The 22,837-nt window shown below is 36.3% G+C and overlaps 1 protein-coding gene across 4 annotated transcripts in view; it reads right to left on the reverse strand.

Annotated features, from left to right (window-relative positions):
* lrp1ab (low density lipoprotein receptor-related protein 1Ab) overlaps positions 1-22,837 on the reverse strand; it is a 125,841-nt gene that overhangs the window by 96,300 nt on the left and 6,704 nt on the right. For all 4 annotated transcript variants that reach the window (XM_079849083.1, XM_079849082.1, XM_079849084.1 and 1 more), the window contains exon 2: positions 5,017-5,139. In XM_079849083.1, the coding sequence (XP_079705209.1) occupies positions 5,017-5,139 (123 nt within the window). The remainder of the gene's footprint in view (positions 1-5,016; positions 5,140-22,837) is intronic.

The raw sequence follows: 22,837 nt of genomic DNA on the forward strand, positions 1-22,837 counted from the left end.
CATGCCAAAAAGGGACCTCATTTATTTTTTGAATGTTAGGGTTTTAAAATAAATAGTAAAAAAAAAAAATCTAACTTTGAATACATATCAAATATATATATAACATATTTAAATATGTTAATAAAAATAATAATAGTAATCATTATTATTGCTATTTTACTACGTATATTATTATTATTAATTAATATAAATAGTTATTTCAACTCAAGTAATTGATAAAAATGAACAAAATGACTATGCTGAACACACATCTTTAAAACTTCAATTCCACACGCATAGAGCGCTACCTTCACATTTAGACATGATGCAACAGTTGACTTTTACTACAGGTGCATTATAAATTATGATAGATAACATCACCATACCATTCCTAATCTTCTTTCTGATTTTGAAGGAGAGAGAGAGAGAGAGAGAGAAAACAGGAGTTCCTCAGTGCTCTCGTCTCTTATCGCAGTGCTTTTATAATGATATACTGACCTACTTAAAGATATAAACAAGACATACATTGGGCGCCAGGTTCGTTGAAAAAACTGATTTACACCCAGAGAGAAAGTGAGAGAGAAGCAAAAGAGAGAGAATGAAAAAGAGGGAGAGATGTATGTGCTCTGGCAGCATGACATTGGTGGGAACTCAGTCTGTTAGTTACAAATTAACCTGAACTAGAGAGAGAGTAGAACACAAGGAAAGCCTTCAAACACACACCTTACGAGCACAAGACAAGTCTCAACTGAACCCTGAGCTACAGCCACCAGACTTGGTCCGAATGGAACGAGTATGTTTGTTTCAAAAACAGAACAATTGATAAACAAGTTTCTGCAACCCATCTCATTTTATCTATTCAATCCTCTCGAATCAAACATATGTGGCGTTACATCCGGCAGACACCGCCTGGTGAATTCACAAAGGCTCTAATAACAAAATGACAGTTAAGACCAGGATTAGATGTGACACTAACTCAAAAATGTATACACAGTTCATTCTCATTTGAAATGCTCTTGAATTTTAAGTGTTGGAAATGGCTTTAACAAAGAGGATTAAGTGTGTAACGTGTGTAATTGGCAGAAACAGATCATGATAAATCAAAAGGTCAGAGCTTCAGTCTAATGAAAAGCCCCCTTTGTGTGTTCAGCCAAACTGCATTAGCGCCCTTGAAATGATATTAGTGGCGCTTTTTGAGCGGCAGATGGTGGGATCGCAGCACAAAGTTTATTTGAGGGTGGAAAATTCTTTGATGTTTACGTGCTTTGAGGACATCGTTCACAAACGCCCAGGAGCCTGTGTTAGATGTCCAAACGATGGGGCACACATTTGGAGGAGTCCTGTGTGAATTTCTCATCAAAGCCCTTAAACTACAGATGGACATATTGTGTAATTCTCTTCTCTTGGAAGAGGCTTGATGAAACTTCATGAAACTTGATGGAAAAAGTATTTAAGAGGTATTTGATGTCAGTAAAATGGTATATGAATATCGTAAACATTTAGTCTCAAAGTACACATATATATTTATATTTCAAAGTGCCATAATATTAACACCAGACTGTACCATGGTACCCCACAGTACTTTTTTTGTAAGGGAAGCTGTGCATTCTGTCAATTCATTTAGCAGAGACTGAATGGCACTTACAAAAAAGTGCCAGAGAATTGCCATGAATTTTGGACAAAAAGTATTAGATGTGAGTGTGTACTGTATGTAAAAGTACTATGGCACTAAAATTCATATACAATAGTATTAATATACATGGGACTATATGGCATATTTCCTATATGGTTCTACAATAGTATACATCCAAAATACTATAGTAGTATGTTGCACCATGCCCAAAAAGTTAGTTGATATGATACTTTTAAAGTATGTTTCTGTAAATGTGGTTTCTTGGATATGAACATTGGTACTACCATTGTTTCTTTCTGAAGTACCTAAGAATACCATGGTATTTACTATACAGTACTAAAGTATAAATCAAAGTACCACAGTATTACAATCATATACCATCAAACTGTGCATTTCTTTAATTAATTTAGCAGATTCACAGATAAAAAAAAATTTAAAAAGATTTTCGGTTTCAAACAAAATCATTAAACGAAATATCAAGATGCGGCTCATGGCTGAACAACTTTACTGCAATTAGTTGAATTTATCACCTGAGAAGACATTCAAGATCAACATGAACAACATACAGAGATCAAACAACCTAATTAAAGTGCCGAAACTTTTGTTTACAGGTAAATGAAAACTGTCATTTAGGTTTAAAAAAAAATTTGGTGCATCATTAGTTTTACCATAAGACACCATGGGTCACTTCCAGTACTTTTTGTTTGAAAGGATAGTAAAAATAAAATCTTAAAGTGGTCATTGGATGCAAAATTCACTTTTAAATGGTGTTTGCATATAAATGTGTCTTTGCAGTGTGTGGACACAACCACCATACAATGAAAAAAATCCATTCACTCCTTTTTTTTTTAAATCCTCATATAGCTTAAACACTCTCAATAATCAAGCCGTTTGGATTTTCTGAGCAATATGATGTCATATTGCTCATGCTCCGCCCACGACCACTGGCGGACTGTCCCGTATTAGCATATTTCCGCCCTCAGCCATTTGTTTACTGTACCAAGGCAGGCAGGTTGCCAAGGCATCACTTTACGCATCTTGTGTAGACACGCCCCATGGAAGAGAGGGTTGGGGTGAGCAGTTGCTCATTATGATTTAAAGAGACATGCACCGAAACGGGTCACTGTGAACAGAGCTGTTTTTGAGGAGGTAAAAAAGGTGTTGTTTTACACAACCACTGAAGAATTTTAACCAAAGTATGTTACAAACTTTACATGAAGACCCTAAAGAATCATACCAACTTGTGGAAAATGGGCATCCAATAACCCATTTAAGAGCTTAAATAAAAATAAAAATAAAAGAATTCCACAATTTCCACCAAGAAATTTGTATAATAAAGAGAGGCTAAATAAATAAAATCCATTAGGTGTAAACACGGACTAGTGAACATTACAAAGAAAGCATGTTTGCAGTTTGTTTGTCAGCCTGTGAGGATTAAAAGGCGGTTGCAATTACAGCACAGAAGGTCATACGTAAACACTTAACTAGCTCTGTCTGTTCCCCTGCTGGACAGTAAAGCACTACCCAAATGCTGATGGTGAAACCATCATGGCTGCCTGCTGTGAGGGTGTCTGGCTCGTGTGACAGATGTAAAGTAAGGTGCGGTACAACCGGCTTCATTAGGCCTGCGTGTGTGTTAACATTTAGGAGCCGGTCAGTGCTAAATATAAAGAGCTGGGCTCCTGTTTTTGCGTTTGAGAAGAGCTCACATCACAGGACTGTGTGCAGTCAGCCAGACTAAACAGAGCAGTTTAATTAGTGACATCGCTCAGAAGAGACACACAGAACATCCTTCAAACACACACTTTGTAGTCTGTGTTTGCCGTTAACCACCATTTGGTCGCCTACATAACACTATGCATACATGTTGATTGATATATATATCTCAATAAATGGCCACAACTATTCAGAAGAGATGGTCAATCATAAAACACTTTAAAACATTTCAGAATGATCAAAATCACAACTGCATGATAAACTGGTACCATATCAGTCATCCGTCGATATCACAGATTTTATCATTTAGCAGATCTTTATCAGATATTGGATATTTAATGCAGTCATCTAATGCTTACTACAATTTAATCTTTAAAAACACAATTTAATTTTATAATTAATATTTTATTAATTAATTTCATTTATTACCTTTAACAACAAGGTTTAAATGTAATCTTTGGCCAATCTCAAAATGAATACAACTAAATTTGCTTGTAGCACCTAAACATTTTTTTTTTTTTTTGTATTTTGACAAAGCAAACAAACATATACAAAAAAAGTAAAGAATTTGAATATACATTAATTTTTTATTGGTCATAATTATTGGCTCATCAGTATTGGTTAGAATTTTAATATCAGTACATCCCTAATCAAAATGCAGTGTCTCTAAATAATTGTTAATTTAGTGATTGCTTGCACCATCATTTTCAGCTCTTCCTTGCTGTCCAATTCATCAGAGAGCAATTTCCGTGCTTCATGTTAAAAAGTTATTAAGCACAATAAGCTGTGAAAAAGAACTCAATGCGGTGCTCGCGCTGACTGACACACTGCTGAAGCGCGTGCACAGAAAGCCACGTCTCTCAGACAGCATTGTCAATTCAGTTCTCTTTCACGTCTTATTGCACTTGAACAGTCGAATATACACACATTTGTCAAAATGTCTATCATGTGGAGTATTCATGTAAACACAATTGGTCATATCTCAATTATAAGCAAACAGATGAGTGTATACCGGATGTGTATCAGTATAATGGATCCGTGCATTCGGTCAGCCTAATAAACGTACTGCTCTTCACTGAATTACTTTTTGTAGCTTTATTAAGAATACATTTATATTTCATTCATACAGTGAAGACTATGCGGTATTTTATCTTTACATTTGATTATTCAATTTCTGTACTATTTAAAATACATGTTAAATAAACCTATTGTACATGAAAAACTTAATTTGTTTAATTCATATTTTTGGTTTTATTGTATATGTCCTTATAATATTTTTTTATTGTGTTTGTAATTAGCTTTTTTCTTATTTAAAAAAAAAAAAAAAAAAAAAAAATGACGAAAATAACTATCGTTATCTATATTGTTATCGTGAAATAAAATGTTTCATGTTGTGAAATAAAATTGTCATATCGCCCATCCGTAGCAGGACATGTTCTTCCTTTCAAAAACAACTAGGCAAAGCGCAACAGATCATACAGGTTTTGATATGAGTTTTTAAAACTATTTTTAACTTGACACAAAAAAAAAACAAGTATCTGAGAATTTATCTGGACTGGTTTCAGTTTATAACGTTGCAAAACGAGCCAAAATATTTCAGCTCTGCCATGATGACGCTTATCATATCATCTCTTTATGTCATGATATCATCCCGTTCACGTCTGAGGCAGATAAACCAGTTTACTCACAGATATCTGCGGCTTCATCAGACCCGTCTGGACAGTCTTTCTCTCCATCACAGCGCCAGCCTTTGGAGATGCAGGTTACCTGGTCTTTACACACAAACTGCTTCGGACTGCATGTCTTTGGAGCTGGAACAGAGAAATACATTGCAAGCATGAAATACATCACTCAGACCAATTATTCTAACAATATGTGATCATTTTGAGTTGAATAAGCAATACACTTAATATTATTTCAAACAATCAAAGCAAATGTAATAAAATCGAAGCATTTTCGATTCGTGGTCTCAGGCTTTTGGATCTTATGCATAAAATGAGCAAAAATCAGTCATCATCCAGCATCTAGACATCAGCCAATGAACAACCCATATGGTCAACCACTAAATGCTTCTGCAATAAGAAGTCCATTTTTTGTTGAGGAGAACATTTAGATGTACCACTTATGAAATAAGCAAATGTGACAGGACAAAACTTTTAGAAGAAAAACCTTGTGGATGTGGTCGCAGGCTTTGCTGAAAAACTACCATTCCTCATGCCAAAGTTGACTGGTTTCAACACAGAAACACAGCAGGGTCATGCCAAGTTCACAACTGTGCTTTTTATTCCAAGAAAACTCATTCGGCCGTAATATTAAACCACTTATTTCAGCGTAGGTGCTTTATGTTTGTTTATTTCCCAAGTGCTGCCCACAAACAGTGGTTTACTTTTGCTCTTTATAACCTGAGAGATGTTTTCTCTCGACGTGTGGACAGAGGTCTTTTCATTGTCGGAGGTAGGGCGAAGTATGCGTCAGTTCTGTCTAACTCCGGAGAGAGCCCGACAATCAGAAGAGTATTTTTGCTCAGTCAGTCTGATGAGATTGTTGAGGTAAACCGCAGAAACGCCTCAGGACTGTGGGTAATCTGGCCCTGCCCCACTGCTGACACTAGTCCACTCAGCTAGAAGTCAGAGATCCTCAGCAAAACCGCTGCTGTATTTAAACCATTCTCAGTCTGTCAGTCCCCCAGTAAAACACTGCAGCTTCAATACCTCCTGTGGGTGCGGCCCACTTGCATATACAACTGACCACAGGCCTTTTCCAAATACAATATTCAGACAAAACTGCTAAATGGAAAATTTTTAAAACAATCATCCTTACAAGCCTTGCATGTATTTTAAGCTATTCTTTAAGCTCACAATTTTTCAATCTATTAACATTACTCAATTTCTAAATTGTAATGTAATAATATTTAGACATTTATGTATTTTCTCTGAAAATCTCTGATTCGGTCAGAGTAACCTAAATATCTTCAAATCATTTTAATTTATATGCACTAATCTATCAACACAGATGAATGTATAAGTAGGCAACCATCAGTGTTTATTACTAAAACATTTTAACACATGAGGGACTAAGAAACCATTTCTTAGTAAATTAAGGAAAATCACTGAAACCTATTTTTGAATCGATTTATTGAAAAAAGACAGAAACTGTTTTACTAATCAAATGACAGCGGCATTTTTAAATCAACAACAAAATCATTTAGAAATTTGAATGCACTATATCAGCAAGATCTATTTTAAGCACAGAGCTCCAAACACAAATCTACAAAAATAGCCATTAATAGGGACATCAAGGCATACTTTTTGATTTTAATTGGTCAATGTTCTACTAAAACAGTCTGACTAAAATTACTGTAGCGTTGTACACTGTATCTTAAGTAGCAGTTGAGTACAGAAGTAGAACAGCAGTAACTATCTGATTGAGATTCTCTGCAGGACCTTCCCTCTCTAACACATACAGTACCTCTCTGCACACTTGGCAGGAGGAGAGGTGTTTTGGGAAAGGGAACCAGGGGAAAATCTGCAAGGGGGAGAAGATGTGACTGCAATCACAAGGGAGAAGAGAGATGTGCACAGTATCAGTCACGTGTCTATACATTTTTGAAAGTGCTGAGAAACCTGGACCATTGCCTCCATTCTCAGTCCATCAATTCTCAAACTGTCTGTCAACAGTTTGGTCACTTTGGTGAAAGATGATATCCCCATGGACAAGAGAGGATAGAGACAAAGTGGGTGAAATTATGAAGAGAATTAAGCCATCTAGTGAAATGGGTATTTCTGACCATCTTTAGATTTGTTCTACAACATACTTAGCTCATATGCCTTCTAAAGAGGTTTCCTAATTCTAATGGAAATGACTCATTCAGAAGGTTCCACATAGGCAGCAACCTTTTAGCATGCCACATGAAATGCAATGGATACTCTATTCCTAAATGGTCCAGTAGAGTTTGAAGTTAGCATGTTGCTAAGCTAACAAAGTTACAGTAATATGCGTATAATATACAGTAATATGGTAAAATAGCCTGATGTGCGAGACTTACGGTGGGCTCAGAGAAATGTCCACTCTAAGTAGAGCTGCACGATTCAGGATAAATTGAGAATCACAATTTTGGTTTCAAATAGAGATTGCGATTCTCCCACGATTATGAACAGGCAACTAAACAAAATATGTAATTTACTAGAGGTCCTGACAAAATGTTATTTGCTAAAGTCTATTAAAATATGTAATTAACTGAATGATTTATTTAAAAAAAAAAAAATCTGTTTGAATGAATGATTCAATGACTCACTCATAAATATTCACTCATGAATCAGCATTTTTGAACGAATTTCTTGAATAAATGATTCAATGATAAATAAAAAGTTTTAACAGTCACTTGTTGCAACGTAGTGGCAAAACGATGCAATCGTTATTTGAGGCCCAAATTACTTTCAAATGGTAAACTTTTATCCCAGTTCTTCTGTGATAAAGCATTGATTGTCTGTGATTTTACCATTCACGTTGATAATACAAATGATGTGTTAGGGTCTGCGTTTACAGATTTATTAAACTCCTTTGGGGTCAAGCAAAACGTAACTAGACCCACTCATCATTTGAAATCATACACAAGATTTAATTATATCGCATGGAAACAATCCTACTGATATCTATTCTACCGCAAAGTGATGATGTCACTGTGATCACTCCCTTGTAACTTGCATACTGCTGAAATGTGCCATGTCTGCCGAGTTATCGGCCAGGTTAAACAATTCTCCCAAATACTATAGATAGATTCATGCCTAATCTGTTTCAGCTGCTCAGTGTACCCAAACACACAAAAGAACTAAAGGACAAGACTAGCTGTAGGGGCACCATTTTCTCTAGTACATTAGAAACTGTTGCACCGATCAGATTAAAAAAGGTCAGAGAGAAAAGTAATGCACCATGGTACAACAGTGCTACACACGCTATCAAGAGAGAAACTTGTAATCTAGAACGTAAATGGAAACGAACTCATTTAGAGGTCTTTAGAATTGCGTGGAAAGACAGCACTTCCTGTTATAAAAAGGCCCCAAAAGCAGCCAGGGCCGAGCATCTCCGCAAACTAATAGAAAATAACCAAAATTTTTAGGCTATTTAGTACAGTGACTAGAGTAACAAATAAACAGACATCACAAAATATTTCATCACAGTTTAGTAGTAATGACTACATGAATTTCTTCACTTCAGAAGAAATCAGAAAGCATCAGAAATGCAATTGTAAATGTTCAACCTTTGACAGTGTTTTATGATTCAGCCTCAATTATCGCCACTCAAGAACAATTGCAGTGCTTTACAACTACAGGACGGGAATAGTTAAACCAACTTATCATTGCATCTAAACTAACAAAATGTTTATTAGATCCAATACCCACTAAACTAGTACTGAAAGAGTTGTTACCTGTAGCAGAAGAGCCTCTTCTCAATATTATTAACTCGTCTTTATCTCTAGGTCATGTCCCAAGACCGTTCAAGCTGGCAGTTATTAAGCCTCTCATTAAGAAACCACAATTAGATCCAAATTAATTAGCAAATTACAGACCCGTTTAAAATCTTCCATTTATGTCTAAAATACAAAAAAAAAAAAAAAAAAAAAAAAAGTTTCCGCTCAATTGTGCTTTTTTTTTTTAAAAAAAGAAGAAAATAATTATATTTCTCAAAAATTTCAGTCTGGATTCAGGCCCCATCATGTTAAAATTACAAATGACTTACACTTCTAGCTTCTGACCAAGGCTGTGTCTCAATACTAGTTTTACTTGATCTTAGTGCTGCGTTTGACACTATAGGCTAGATCATAAAATACTCTTAGATCAACTACAAAAATACACTGGTATTCAAGAACAGGCATTAAGGTGGTTTAGATCGTACCTATCAGACCGTTTCCATTTTGTCTTTTTAAAACAGGGAAAAATCTAAGACAACATCAGTAAATTATGGAGTACCGCAAGGATCTGTGTTAGGCCCTCTGCTATTTTCAATATATATGCTGCCACTTGGTAATATTGGAATTAGTTTCTACTGTTATGCTGATTATATTTATTTTTATAATAAATTTAGTTATTTAGTTATATATTTCATCACGACCAAATTAACTCTCTAAATTATCCAAGTTGACAGAGTGAGTTAAAGATATAAAAGATTGGATAATTTTCTTCTATTAAATTCAGATAAGACTGTAATACACTTATTGGACCAAAAACCTGTACACTACACAGAATCTCTTAAGATAATTTGCATTTAGAAGGATGTACTGTTACGTCATCCTCTACAGTTAAAGACCTGGGCAACTTGTCTTTCAAAAATCATATTTCATATTTTGCAAAAACAGCCTTCTTCCATCTCAGAAACATTGCTAAGCTCCGGAACATGCTATCTGTTTCCGATGCAGAAAAGTTAGTTCATGCATTCATGACCTCTAGACTAGATTACTGTAATGCATTACTAGCTGGTTGTCCTGCATCCTCAATAAACAAGCTACAATTAGTTAAAATGCAGCTGCTAAAGTTCTTACTAGGTCAAGAAAATATGATCACATAACACCAATTTTATCATCTCTACACAGGATAAGTTCCATATCGATTACAAAGTATTGCTACTGACCTTTAAGGCCCTAAACGGTTTAGGTTCTGTGTATTTAACTGATCTTCTATTGCCCTACAATCCATCACGTTCTTTAAGATCACAAAACTCAGGGCTTCTGGTAGTACCTAGGATATCGAAGTCCGCTAAAAGGAGGGAGAGCGTTTTCAGATTTGTCTCCTAAACTCTGGAATAGCCCTCCTGATAATGTTCGGGGCTCAGACTCTGTCTCCCAGTAGATTAAAGACACATCTCTTTCATTTGGGAAAGTAGTAAGAATAACCTGGTTTCCCATGGTTATTGGTACATGGATTCTGTTATCCAATTCATTTGATCATCATTTTAAACATCATAAACTTTGGCATGTAAAAAAACAACAAAAAAAACATCTCTTTAGCCAAGCATTCACATAATGCACCTCATAACCTTATACTCTAGTTACATCTCTACAGACTTTGTAATATTTCCACACAAATTACATTTTGGGAAGTTATTGCAATAGCCTTGAATAAAAATTCTAAATAGCTCCTTGAATTTAAGTTATTTTCATCATCTGTTTAAAAAAAAAATATAGGCTACTACTACAGATTATTATATATATCATATTTTTTTCATATCGGACCATGGCTTATTACATTTTAAGCCTTTATCGTCCGATTCTGATGTCTTGATGTTAATATCATGCTTCCCTAATATAACCAACTATCTCAGTCTCGACACGTCAACCATCTTGGATGGTCATTAACACAAGACACATTTGAGCATTCAAGTACAGCTAGATGGAGTAAAAACTAAAAGTATGACTGAAAGAAACATTTAGCAACAGTCTAGCTCATATTAACAACATACAAAAACGATTGCAAAAAACGCACAAAAGGACAACCCCATACAATTTGGCCAAAAGGGGATCTTCAAAGCAACTACCTACACCACACACAAGAAAGTACTTGAAACCTTGCTGTGAGTTCTCCTTCAGGACCACTCACAGGATCCAATAAACACAAGGCATGTCAACATCCAGGACTTTTTATCCGTTCCCAAACAAGCTTGTAGAACTATGCTTTGTTCCAGTGCACCAGTTAAGCTCTCAGAGATCCGGTCAGCAGCATTAGGAGGATGATAGATACAAAGTGGAAAGTGCATATAAAACTTTACAAGCCCTGAATAGAAGTTCAGGAGAGGAAGGAGGACTATATAAGAGACTGTATAAGCTTCTAAAATATGGAGACAGCTGGTAATGGAGATATGCATATCTAAACCCATGACTGGCAATTATCTCCAAAAAAAGTGTTATTATTGTTAATGAAATTTAAAATGAAAACATTTGTTAAGTGAATAATTAAAAACTGGGAAATACTGAAACCTAAAAATATATATTAAATTAATTTAGACTGCATTGAAAAAAAAACAAAAAAACTTGAAACCTTCACAGTATTACACATGAAAACATCAATAGTGAGCAACTATATAACACTATACTATGAGAAATTTAACATAATTAAACCTTTAACTTTGGCAGCCCTAAAATACTAAAGTCAAAAACAAAACACAAATGAAACTAAACTTGAATAATAATAATAATAAAACTAAACTAAAATGAACAGAGTGAAAACTAACAAAAACTAAACAATAGAAAAAACAAAAAGGTAAAAATTCTTAACAATAATAACCCAAATGACCAAATATTGAGAGATATATTCATCTAGAAGTACTTTTGCTCATAACACAGAGCTCATATCACCATCAACAGCATTAAGCGAGAAGCATTAGAGGACATGTTTGACACTGTTACTGACTGCGTTCCGAAGGTCTAAATCTTTCAAGCAGACTAGGGCATTCTCATCACTCACACTGTACATAAAAAGCCACACTAAAAACACTCAGCATCTAAATTTAACGCACGATCACACAGCAGCAACGAGCGACCGCGAGGAGGAGAGTCTGTGACTCTAATTGGTGGTTTTGGGGTCGTTGGGGGGAACCGAGTACACAGGCAACTTTTCCCACAGAGCTTGCCTTCATTCAAAGCACACAAATATTTCAGACAGAGATGTGGATTGTTAATTCAGACCCCTGTTTTTTTCCAAACGCACAGCCAAACTACTGACAAGTTTTTGAAGGTGCAAATCAAGGGGGACTGTTAATCATTTCAAAGCATCGGAGTCTATGGTGGGGAATGAAGAAGGCCATTATTTGTTCCTCTGGGCCTGCACCCAACTGCAAACATCAGGAGCATCCCAAAAAGGTGCACCGGCCAGGACTCCTTGAGCTAAGCGACCCAACATCACACTGCAGTCATTCGAAATACCACACTCCTGCTATAACAAAAGCTGTTTCCACACAAGGGCTGGGAGCCGGCCAGAAGACCGGCCAATGCGGGAGAAACTTCCGTTTCATTCATTAGCGCTTTGTCTAGGGCATTTAATAATGACAGGAGTGTTTTACATCCAGGCACCTTCACAGGTTAAAAACATTGATCTTTTCTCTAAATTCTGGCCGAGGGAGTTTAACCAATTTATAAGTTTGTCCTCTGATGTTAATTTTCTAGGACAACCCTTAGTTGTGCTGGGCGCTGAAAAATGGGGCCAGTTTCTAATGAGATGAAATTCCAAAGAAATGAGGCTAAAAAAAACAATCATTCACACATCACCGTCGTTCAATGTTCACCCGTACCCTCCGGGCTGGCACACTATCGTTTTTTCACTATAGGAAGTATCCGCTTTACAGATAGTGGGGAAAACGCTGGATGGAAGCAAAAAAGGAACCAGCATGCGTTAGCAAACAGCAATGTGCAGACATGTACACGTGTATCGCTGCTTTGGGGCTGTAATCAGGATATCAAACTTAGATTGTGAACATGCTCCTGGTTCATTACAAAACAATACTCACAAGGCACTTTGGCACACTCTACTTACAAGGACATCTCCGTTACGTTTGCTTGAACTTGCTCCTAGTTTCGTTGAGAGATAAAATAAAAATAGAAAACAAACATAAATGCTGCCTTGGTAGTACATTTTGGTGCATTATTTTACACTAATATTTGACCACTGAATACCTGGCATGTGGGAACACCTTCACAAGTCTGCTGGACAGCATTATCAGATTGGAAAATATCTGTAGCCTACAACCTCAGGACCATCAGAGCCTGCACTTAGGGGATGAAAAAAAGAGACTGACTAAACCTTCAACCTTATTTGTTCACTGTGGTTTGTGTCCTCAAACTGACTTTTTTTTTTTTTTGTGCCTTTGGACAACATCTGAGACTGTGAACACCAGAAGAAATTGCAATGCATTTCGGCCATGATTTAAAACAATATAATCATTCAAAAGTGCCATTTAACTTAAAAAAAATGTTAATCGTCTGAATGATAGTGAGCCTCAAATTTTACCTATTTTCCTTAACTAAACCTAAAAAAAAAAACACTTGATGCCACAAGTACATAAAACTTTCAGATGAAAAGTTATGAGTTCGAATGGGCCAACAATCAACTAGTTCACTAATTTATCAAGATATAGTTTTCTATTTATTTTTTTCCCCTTAAAATCACAAGCATTACATTGTTAAGAAAAATATGTAGACAATCATTGCAAACAAACAGAGATGGTTCAAAATGCATGCGGCTCTTCATTCATGATAGAGGCGAGGTGAAGTTGAGGCTTTACCTACAGTTTGAGGATCCAATGGAGTTACGAGGTTTAGTCAAAAGCTCTTTTTAATACTTTTCATTGGTTAAATATTTGCAAAACCCAAGGACAGATGTAAAGAATGACCAATAGAAATGATTTATGAAAAATTTAAAATGACGAAATATGGAGATACAAGGTTTGCGCCTGACAGCGACATGTCTACATATGTTTGAAAGCAATAATGTTTTTTGTTTTGTTTTTCATTTAAATGCCACAAAGAAATTCATCCATTTTGGTCACATAAACCCAAAAACAGATGTTTTTACTTAACTGGATAGTTCAACAAAACATGACAATTTGCACTTACTTTCTTCTGTGGAACAAAAGAAGAATGTTGCCAAACAAAATTGGAGCCCACTGACTTCCATTGTATGGACAAAAGAAAAGAAAATACTGAGACATTCCTAAAAATATATTTTTATGTTTACCAGAAGAAAGTAAGTCATGGAGGTTTGGAATGACATTATGTTGAGTAAATGAGGACAGAATATTAATTTAAATCCTTTATAGATAAATAGTCAAATAATCTTTCAGGAAACCCATCCTGATTGACAGAAAACTAATCCTGTTTGGTTGTAAAACATTTTGCACAATTCTAATCAGAAGTTCACCTCAAATCTTATCTTAGTTGAAATGAAAAAAATACAATATTGAGTTATAAAAAGGGAGGGAAACCACAGTTGAGGCAGATAGGAGATCGGAGAGCCAGCTGCTGTAACATGTCCATGTCGCGCCAGCTGTAAGAAGTAGGGCTGGGCAAAAAAATCAAATATTTTGTTGTATGAATATCTGAATATGCAATATATCAAAAGAAAGAACAGACCCTCTGCTTTTAAACAAAATAAATTTGTTTTATTCTAACTTCATGCATTTTTGATAACAAATCGCATTTTTGTCCAAGACTAAGTCTGGATCAGATTCGGTACGATGATCAAAACATAGATGGAGTAAAAACGAGTCCATCAACACCCCCAAAGCTTCACAGTCCTAACCACTTCCTGGGTCGACATTTCACTCGGTAACATTAGGCCGTTTTGATCTATATGCTGTTTATTGTTGATGATCACATTAGTTTTCATATGCATCTGCTTACATATGAGATGGCTCGTTTCTGCTTCTTTGCCTGTGTTTTGATCTGGAGATAATGTACTTGTTCAGCAGATGCATAATAGCGCCCCCTACCATATAACAGTGAAATCACAGAAAGCAAAAAAAACGAGATAACTCAATTCAGTGCTTAAACATGGCGGATGCAGGTGCGGCTTTCAGCATGAAGTTCCAGACACTCACGACAGTTGAAGGAACAGTCACAGTGCTGCATGGTCACGAATGTTTATAATTTGCACACGTTTTCAAGCCTTGACAATTTAAGCATTCAAGTGAAAGAAGCTGCGCGTCTCAGATCAGCGTGCAAATAATAAAATTTATTCTATTTCACCTCTCCCTGCACTTAAACAGGCAAATTCATACAAATTTACCTCAAAATGCCCGCTTTTGCAAGAGAATCCAAGTAAACAGTCAGTTATGGCTTAAGTAAACAGTAGAGAATACATGTGTGTCATTATATTGGATACGTGCATTAGTCAAAGTGATAGCAGCCTAATATTCTTGCAGCTGTCTATGTTTTTAATGTTAATCAAACTACAAAAGAATAAAGTTTTTGTAACTTTAATAAGGATTAACCTTTATTTAATGTGTACAGTGAACTTATTTGCAGTGCTTTTTTACATTTGACTACTTTATTCATTTTCTGTACCTGAGAACTACTGTTAGACCTATCTGAAAAACCTTAAAACTAAAGCATTGATTATTTCATTGGTATTTTTGTTCTATTGTATTTATTATATGATATTACTTGTAGTTCAATTATTTGTTCTTTATATATATCTATATCTCTCTCTCTCTCTCTATACACTCACCTAAAGGATTATTAGGAGCACCTGTTCAATTTCTCATTAATGCAATTATCTAATCAACCAATCACATGGCAGTTGCTTCAATGCATTTAGGGGTGTGGTCCTGGTCAAGACAATCTCCTGAACTCCAAACTGAATGTCAGAATGGGAAAGAAAGGTGATTTAAGCAATTTTGAGCGTGGCATGGTTGTTGGTGCCAGACGGGCCGGTCTGAGTATTTCACAATCTGCTCAGTTACTGGGATTTTCACGCACAACCATTTCTAGGGTTTACAAAGAATGGTGTGAAAAGGGAAAAACATCCAGTATGCGGCAGTCCTGTGGGCGAAAATGCCTTGTTGATGCTAGAGGTCAGAGGAGAATGGGCCGACTGATTCAAGCTGATAGAAGAGCAACTTTGACTGAAATAACCACTCGTTACAACCGAGGTATGCAGCAAAGCATTTGTGAAGCCACAACACGCACAACCTTGAGGCGGATGGGCTACAACAGCAGAAGACCCCACCGGGTACCACTCATCTCCACTACAAATAGGAAAAAGAGGCTACAATTTGCACGAGCTCACCAAAATTGGACAGTTGAAGACTGGAAAAATGTGGCCTGGTCTGATGGGTCTGATGAGACATTCAGATGGTAGAGTCAGAATTTGTCGTAAACAGAATGAGAACATGGATCCATCATGCCTTGTTACCACTGTGCAGGCTGGTGGTGGTGGTGTAATGGTGTGGGGGATGTTTTCTTGGCACACTTTAGGCCCCTTAGTGCCAATTGGGCATCGTTTAAATGCCACGGCCTACCTGAGCATTGTTTCTGACCATGTCCATCCCTTTATGACCACCATGTACCCATCCTCTGATGGCTACTTCCAGCAGGATAATGCACCATGTCACAAAGCTCGAATCATTTCAAATTGGTTTCTTGAACATGACAATGAGTTCACTGTACTAAAATGGCCCCCACAGTCACCAGATCTCAACCCAATAGAGCATCTTTGGGATGTGGTGGAACGGGAGCTTCGTGCCCTGGATGTGCATCCCACAAATCTCCATCAACTACAAGATGCTATCCTATCAATATGGGCCAACATTTCTAAAGAATGCTTTCAGCACCTTGTTGAATCAATGCCACGTAGAATTAAGGCAGTTCTGAAGGCGAAAGGAGGTCAAACACAGTATTGGTCTCTATCTATCTATCTATATATATATATATATATATAAATTTGACTGGCATCTAAAATTTCACGTGTCATAACCTTATTTATTACAATACAAGGAGGATACATGGGTCAAAAACAATAACCATTTTATTAATTTATTACTTTTTCAATAAAAATGTAATCATTGAATTCATTGAATCAAATCGAAAATCGAGAATTTAATCTAATCGAGAATCAATTTGGAATCGAATCGGGACACCTGTAATCGATACCCAGGCAGCCCTAGTAAGAATCGTGACCCAGTTTCGGCCCCTCAGTCTCAACTTCCCCCCGCACAGCGCAACGCCCCTCCAAATCAGCTCCAGACCTTGGCCACACATTCCAGCACCTTTTAATTGATTTCATCTGCAGACTCGTCCTCTGTGAGGATATGGGCTTGTAAAAGGCGAGTTCTCGGGTTTACCTCGGGTCTTTGGAGCCCACAATGGAATTTTGGAACTGAATCGAGATTTTTGCTCAAAATGACAATTATATCAGGGTGGTTCTTATTACAGTGCAGAACATTTCTGGAAGTTTCACCAAACGCTGTTACATAACCTTTTAATTCTCTGTTATGCATTCTCGGGGAAATTCCTGAAGATCCTGTTTGTAATTAGAAGTTGTAACATAAAATACAGAGAAAACAGGCAAAGACAGAGGGGGGAAAATGACAAAGAAAATGAGAGATCAGTTGCAAGACTGGTTCTCATCAGCTTGCACTGCTCTCCTCCCTTTAGGAATTTTCCATCTGCCTCACAGACCTGCAGGTGACAGTGGAATCTATACGCAGTGTATTCAACATTAATAATTAATAAACGTTTCTTGAGCACCAAATAAGCATATTAGAATGATTTCTGAAGGATCATGTTGACACTGAAGACTGCAGTAATAATGCTCAAAATTTTTACTGTATTTTTCATCAAATCATATGTATTCACCGTGTATTTCTTCTGAATGGTACTGTGTGTGTATATAAAATAATTTTTTTAACAAATATGCAGCCTACAATCTTAAGGCATCCAGACCAGCAAGAACACTGACTACAAGCCACAATACATAAACTAAGCAACAACCAGCTGAGTCACTGCCACTAGGAACGAGGCTTCCGACAGAGAAAGTTGGAGAAATCTACAGGGACAAGATAGTTCTTACCACTGCATTTTGCCACCTTTTCAGCACAACACTCCAGTACCCCTGGGAAGGGATGAGTGTTAACATGAGGGTAAAGGGAAGAGCAATTAGGCTACATTCTCTGTTCATTGAGCTCTATTTTTGTGCTTAACGCCAGTGTCAAAAACAGTCCAGTGACCCGTTTGAGGAACACCATACTGAGCAGGTCGCGGTCAGGGGTCCACCTCCCTCGAAATGTAGAAAAGGGCCTCAAAAACACATTGAGTGTACGTACACACTGAAGCGTGCAGACACACACACACACAAACACAACAGGACAATACAGTCAAACAAGAAAGCTTTGTGAATAACAGGGCATGTCCTGGCCTGCTGCTCACACATGATGTGGTCAGACCCTCTGAACAGTCATTCTGACTGTAAGTGACCACCAGACGTGCACATGATATGAACACATTTCTGCTCATTTTCTGCATTAAAGATCTTGCGGTCTTCGGTATGTTTTATGATGATACCTTGATAATGTGGATTCATTACCCCCTAATTTAAAAAAAAACACAAAAGCAAACTTTGTACCCATGTTTGAGAAGGTAAGGTCCATTTCCAGGACGTATATACAGTACATGGCTAAACTGCTATACTACGGCTGCCATATCTATTCCCGATAAGTTATATTCTCTAATGAGGAAATAAAAGGTGTGAATGGCCAGTTAATTTTTAATTTTTTTTTTATAAGGAGTGCCAGCCCAAAATCTTAAAGATGGCTTCCAGATACCAGGTTGTACAGGCGGTCTAGACTAGCCAGACATTTATCAGTTATATTATCAGTGATCTGAAACTGGAAGTGTAAGCTTTGTCAACCCTAACCAAAGCGGTTTGGTTTAGTTAGGTGGTATACCAACCCACCTAACCAACTGCCAAGCGGTGGTATTAATCGCTTTGATGTTCCCTCATTATGACCCAAATTGATGTCTGATATTATAGAAAATCTAGTTTCTTATGGCTAATGAGAACTAATGAGTATAATACACTCATGGGTTACAGGCAGTGTTATTTTAGCATTATATATACTATTATAGTATTTATTAATGTTTTAATTTGATGATTTTATATTTTTTCATATTTTGTTTTAATTTAAATTTAAATCTTTTATTTTAATGAAATGCTTGTCAGTTTTTGGTTTATTTATTTAATAATTTATTTATTATTTATTTAATAAATTTGGTATCATTTATTATTAGCTTTCTTTTTTTTATTTAAGTTTTTGTACTTTTAGCACTTTATTTAAGTTTTAAATCAAATATTTACATTTTTCAATAAAAGATTTTAATGGGTTAAGTTCACAATAACACTTGCTGCAGTATAATGATATTTTTGGTATAGTGATGAACAAAAAATAAGTTAAGTGATAATCAAGTGAAAACTGATAAAGGAGTATTGTAATAAATTAAAGTGCCCACTTATTATTGTTATTGTTAAATCACATTAATGGTTTGCATTTTTCTTTACTCTGTGAGATTTGTTTTGGATTCTTTTACCTGCAATTTGAAATGGAAAATACAATAAATATAATCAGAAAACAAAACCTTTTCACCAAAATAAAAATTAAAGTGCTACATTGTGGCCGCCGCCCTTCTGCATTCACAAATAATCTATTCATGAAAGGTCTCACCCTGCTCCTCATTGTATATTGATCAACTGATTCTCTTTTAACATAACAAGTAGCTATTTATTTGCTTAGTCTTGCCCACTGTATTCACTAAGCTATCACAATCATGGCTTTCTAGCCATAATAAAATATTTTATATCTGACACATGGATCAGTAAACAGGATTTACTGAGATTGTAGGAGCTGCCCAGGCAAGTTCCCAGGTGTGAACTATCCATGAAACTATTAAAGGGCAGGTTTGATTTCCACAGAACACCTGTTTCTTTCCTAATACCATTCATTTCATATAAACAACATAATGACTGATTACAAGTCAGGACTAAGGGCACAATGAAGGCCCCAGTCATTTTCATGACTGCCAATTGTAGATTTCTAGTAACTGCTGTCCATAATCAGGATGAGTAACTTGAAATATTCTGAAGAGATGCATAGATCATACGGCTCTAGGTGTGATGCAGACGGACTTTAGTCACAGCACCAAAGATTATTTGGATTTTAATTACTTTCATACATGAGCAGTTCTCTGACAGCCAGATGAGAGTGAGAGATGAGGAGCGTTAAAACAAGACAAAAGCTTCATTGAGTTGAAGTCACCAACAAATAAAAGTTCTTTCATGACTTACTAAACCCCTACACCTTCCAAAGCCATATGATTATATTGTATCCGCTAAAAACAAAGTGAGGTGTTTTTCTGTTTTGTTTTTTTGCGCTCCTAAAATGACAAAAAAAAAGGAATAAAGATTATATATTTGATTGGCTTTATAAGCCTTGGAATATATAGCACACAAGTGATATGTACTACTTTTAATATAACTTTATGGTGTATACTCATACATACCTTTTAGATGATAGATAGATAGATAGATAGATAGATAGATAGATAGATAGATAGATAGATAGATAGATAGATAGATAGATAGATAGATAGATAGATAGATAGATAGATAGATAGATAGATAGATAGATAGATAGATAGATAGATAGATAGGTTCCTATTCACTTTCACAATGCAGAAAAGTGCAGCACAACAAAAAAATAAATTTATCCCCTTAACAGTTTTTTTTTGGAAAGGAATTAGGGCATTAAATCAGGGCTGAAATATATTCAGCGAGGATTCATTAAAAATGAGTTATATTTTAAATAAATGCAGTTCTTTGAACTTTCTATTCATCAAAGAATCCTGGCTAAATGCATCACGGTTTCCACAAAAATATTAAGCAGCACAACTGTTTTCAGCATTCATAATAAGAAGAAATTTTACTTGAGGACTAAATCAGCATATTAGAATGATCATGTGACACTGAAAACAGCTTTGACGTCACAGGAATAAATTACATTTTAAAATATACTAAAAAAGAATCATAAGAGCATAAGAGACTTCTTTCAAAAACAAAAAAATAATACAGATCCCAAACTTTTGAGTGAATGAGAGAAATTAAAAAGGTAAAAAAGAGAAAGATATAAGAGTTCTAGTGCGTGAGTGTGGGATGTTTAGAAAACATGACAATTGGCCTCAACATTTGAGCAGCCATGTTTGCGCCTCATGTGAGGAAGGAAGAAGGCAATCCAGTTAGAACTAGGGGTGTGACGGTTAGTATATAACTGTGAGACCGACGGTTATAGTTGAACACCGTCATTAGAACTCTATAACCGCCAAAACCGTGTTATTAAAATATTTTTACAAACATTTTTTAATCATAGAGAATGTTTAAATACTAATTAAAAACAAATGTTAACAGTCTGTCTTATTAATGGTCTACGTCGTTTCCAACTGTATTTGATTCTTTGCCAAGTACCCCTTGACCGACCGCCAATCATTTGAGATAGAAATAAAAGCTATGATATAGCCTAGTGATGTGCCATCATTATGAGATTTATTAAACAAATGAAAAACATTTGCAATAATAAACATTAGCAATGAACATTTGCAATCGGGAGACATTGTTTTTACCACTTAATGAAGTTTTGTTTTGTAAATCGTCAGACATGATTTTTACCACTTCATTAAGTTTTGCTTTTTAGAAAGCCTTTCTTTAAAGCGAATTTCGTTTTGTACAAATTGTATCTTAATTTTAATAAATGTTTCATCAACCAATTGCATGTATTTAATAAATAAAAAGCAAATATAGGAGACAATATAATAACCGTAACATTGAGGCTCCGATGCGCCGCGTTCACTTGCATTGCATTGTGAAGTTGAACTAGAGCACATCTCATCGTAAATGAATGAAACTCAGCGTAGGCCTATGCCTCATACATTAGCATTAAATATCTTTGCTGTATCCTTTCTAGAACAGACAATGGCTTTCTTGCGGCCCGCATCAGCAGAGCATTGCATCGTCCATAGACCGCAAAACAATCAGCGGATGGCGGGCGGGTGCGGCTTTGAAATCTGGTCAAAAAACATTGGTGCGGATGATGAGTTATGTGATGCGGTTGCGGATGAAATAATACCCCATCCACGTAGCTCTATTGGTAACAACATTGAACACTACACAAATATTAATTTTATTCAAAATAAGTTGTCCTATAACAGACGAACGTCGCAACCCCCACCGGACGACGGTTATGTTACGAACCGTCACATTTGACTCACGTCATAACCGTCATCACCAATTCTGAAACCGGCACACCCCTAGTTAGAACCTTCAACATCGTCAGATCTTCATACTCAGACTCTAAAGAAACAGCCAAACACTTCACACAACATCCCATGTCTGCGATAATCATGACATCCCACCAAAAAGAACCTAGTAGTTGACAGAAGCACTTGCTAACCACTCGCTTATGTTTCCTGTCACTGGCACATCAACAGCACCCACCTACTTGTGTTTTGCTATGCAGCCATGTCCTCCTGGGTGTAGCAGTTAAATAGGGTAAACATTAATACTGCAAGCTGAAAACACCAATTACAGCATATTTAACTCAATACCATCAACAATATCCTCTTTTATCCACAGCTCCAAACCTCTCACACAAGGAGGAACCATGCGATATCTAGTCGGTTATGCAAATCCAGGTTTAGCCCTCAGTCCCAGAGGAGTCTACTGTGTTTCCCGGGAAGAAGGGAGGTTAAAAGAGGGAGATTAGAGCCTCCTCAGGCCCTGGGTGGTAAGACTCCAGCTGAGCAATCTAATGCTATTACATTATGCTTTGCTTATTTCAAAAGACAATTCCTGTACGCCGACAAAAATAAACTGTTGAAAATCTGATTTTCGGTCAAAGCCGTGAATATACTAAAAAGGAAGGTTCCGGGTTCATTGCAAGTTAAGCTATACGGACAGTAACATTTCTCTCTCCAATATTACATGC

Source organism: Squalius cephalus (genome assembly GCF_949319135.1).
Source record: "Squalius cephalus genome assembly, chromosome: 18".
In the NCBI taxonomy this organism is placed as follows: Eukaryota; Metazoa; Chordata; class Actinopteri; order Cypriniformes; family Leuciscidae; genus Squalius; species Squalius cephalus.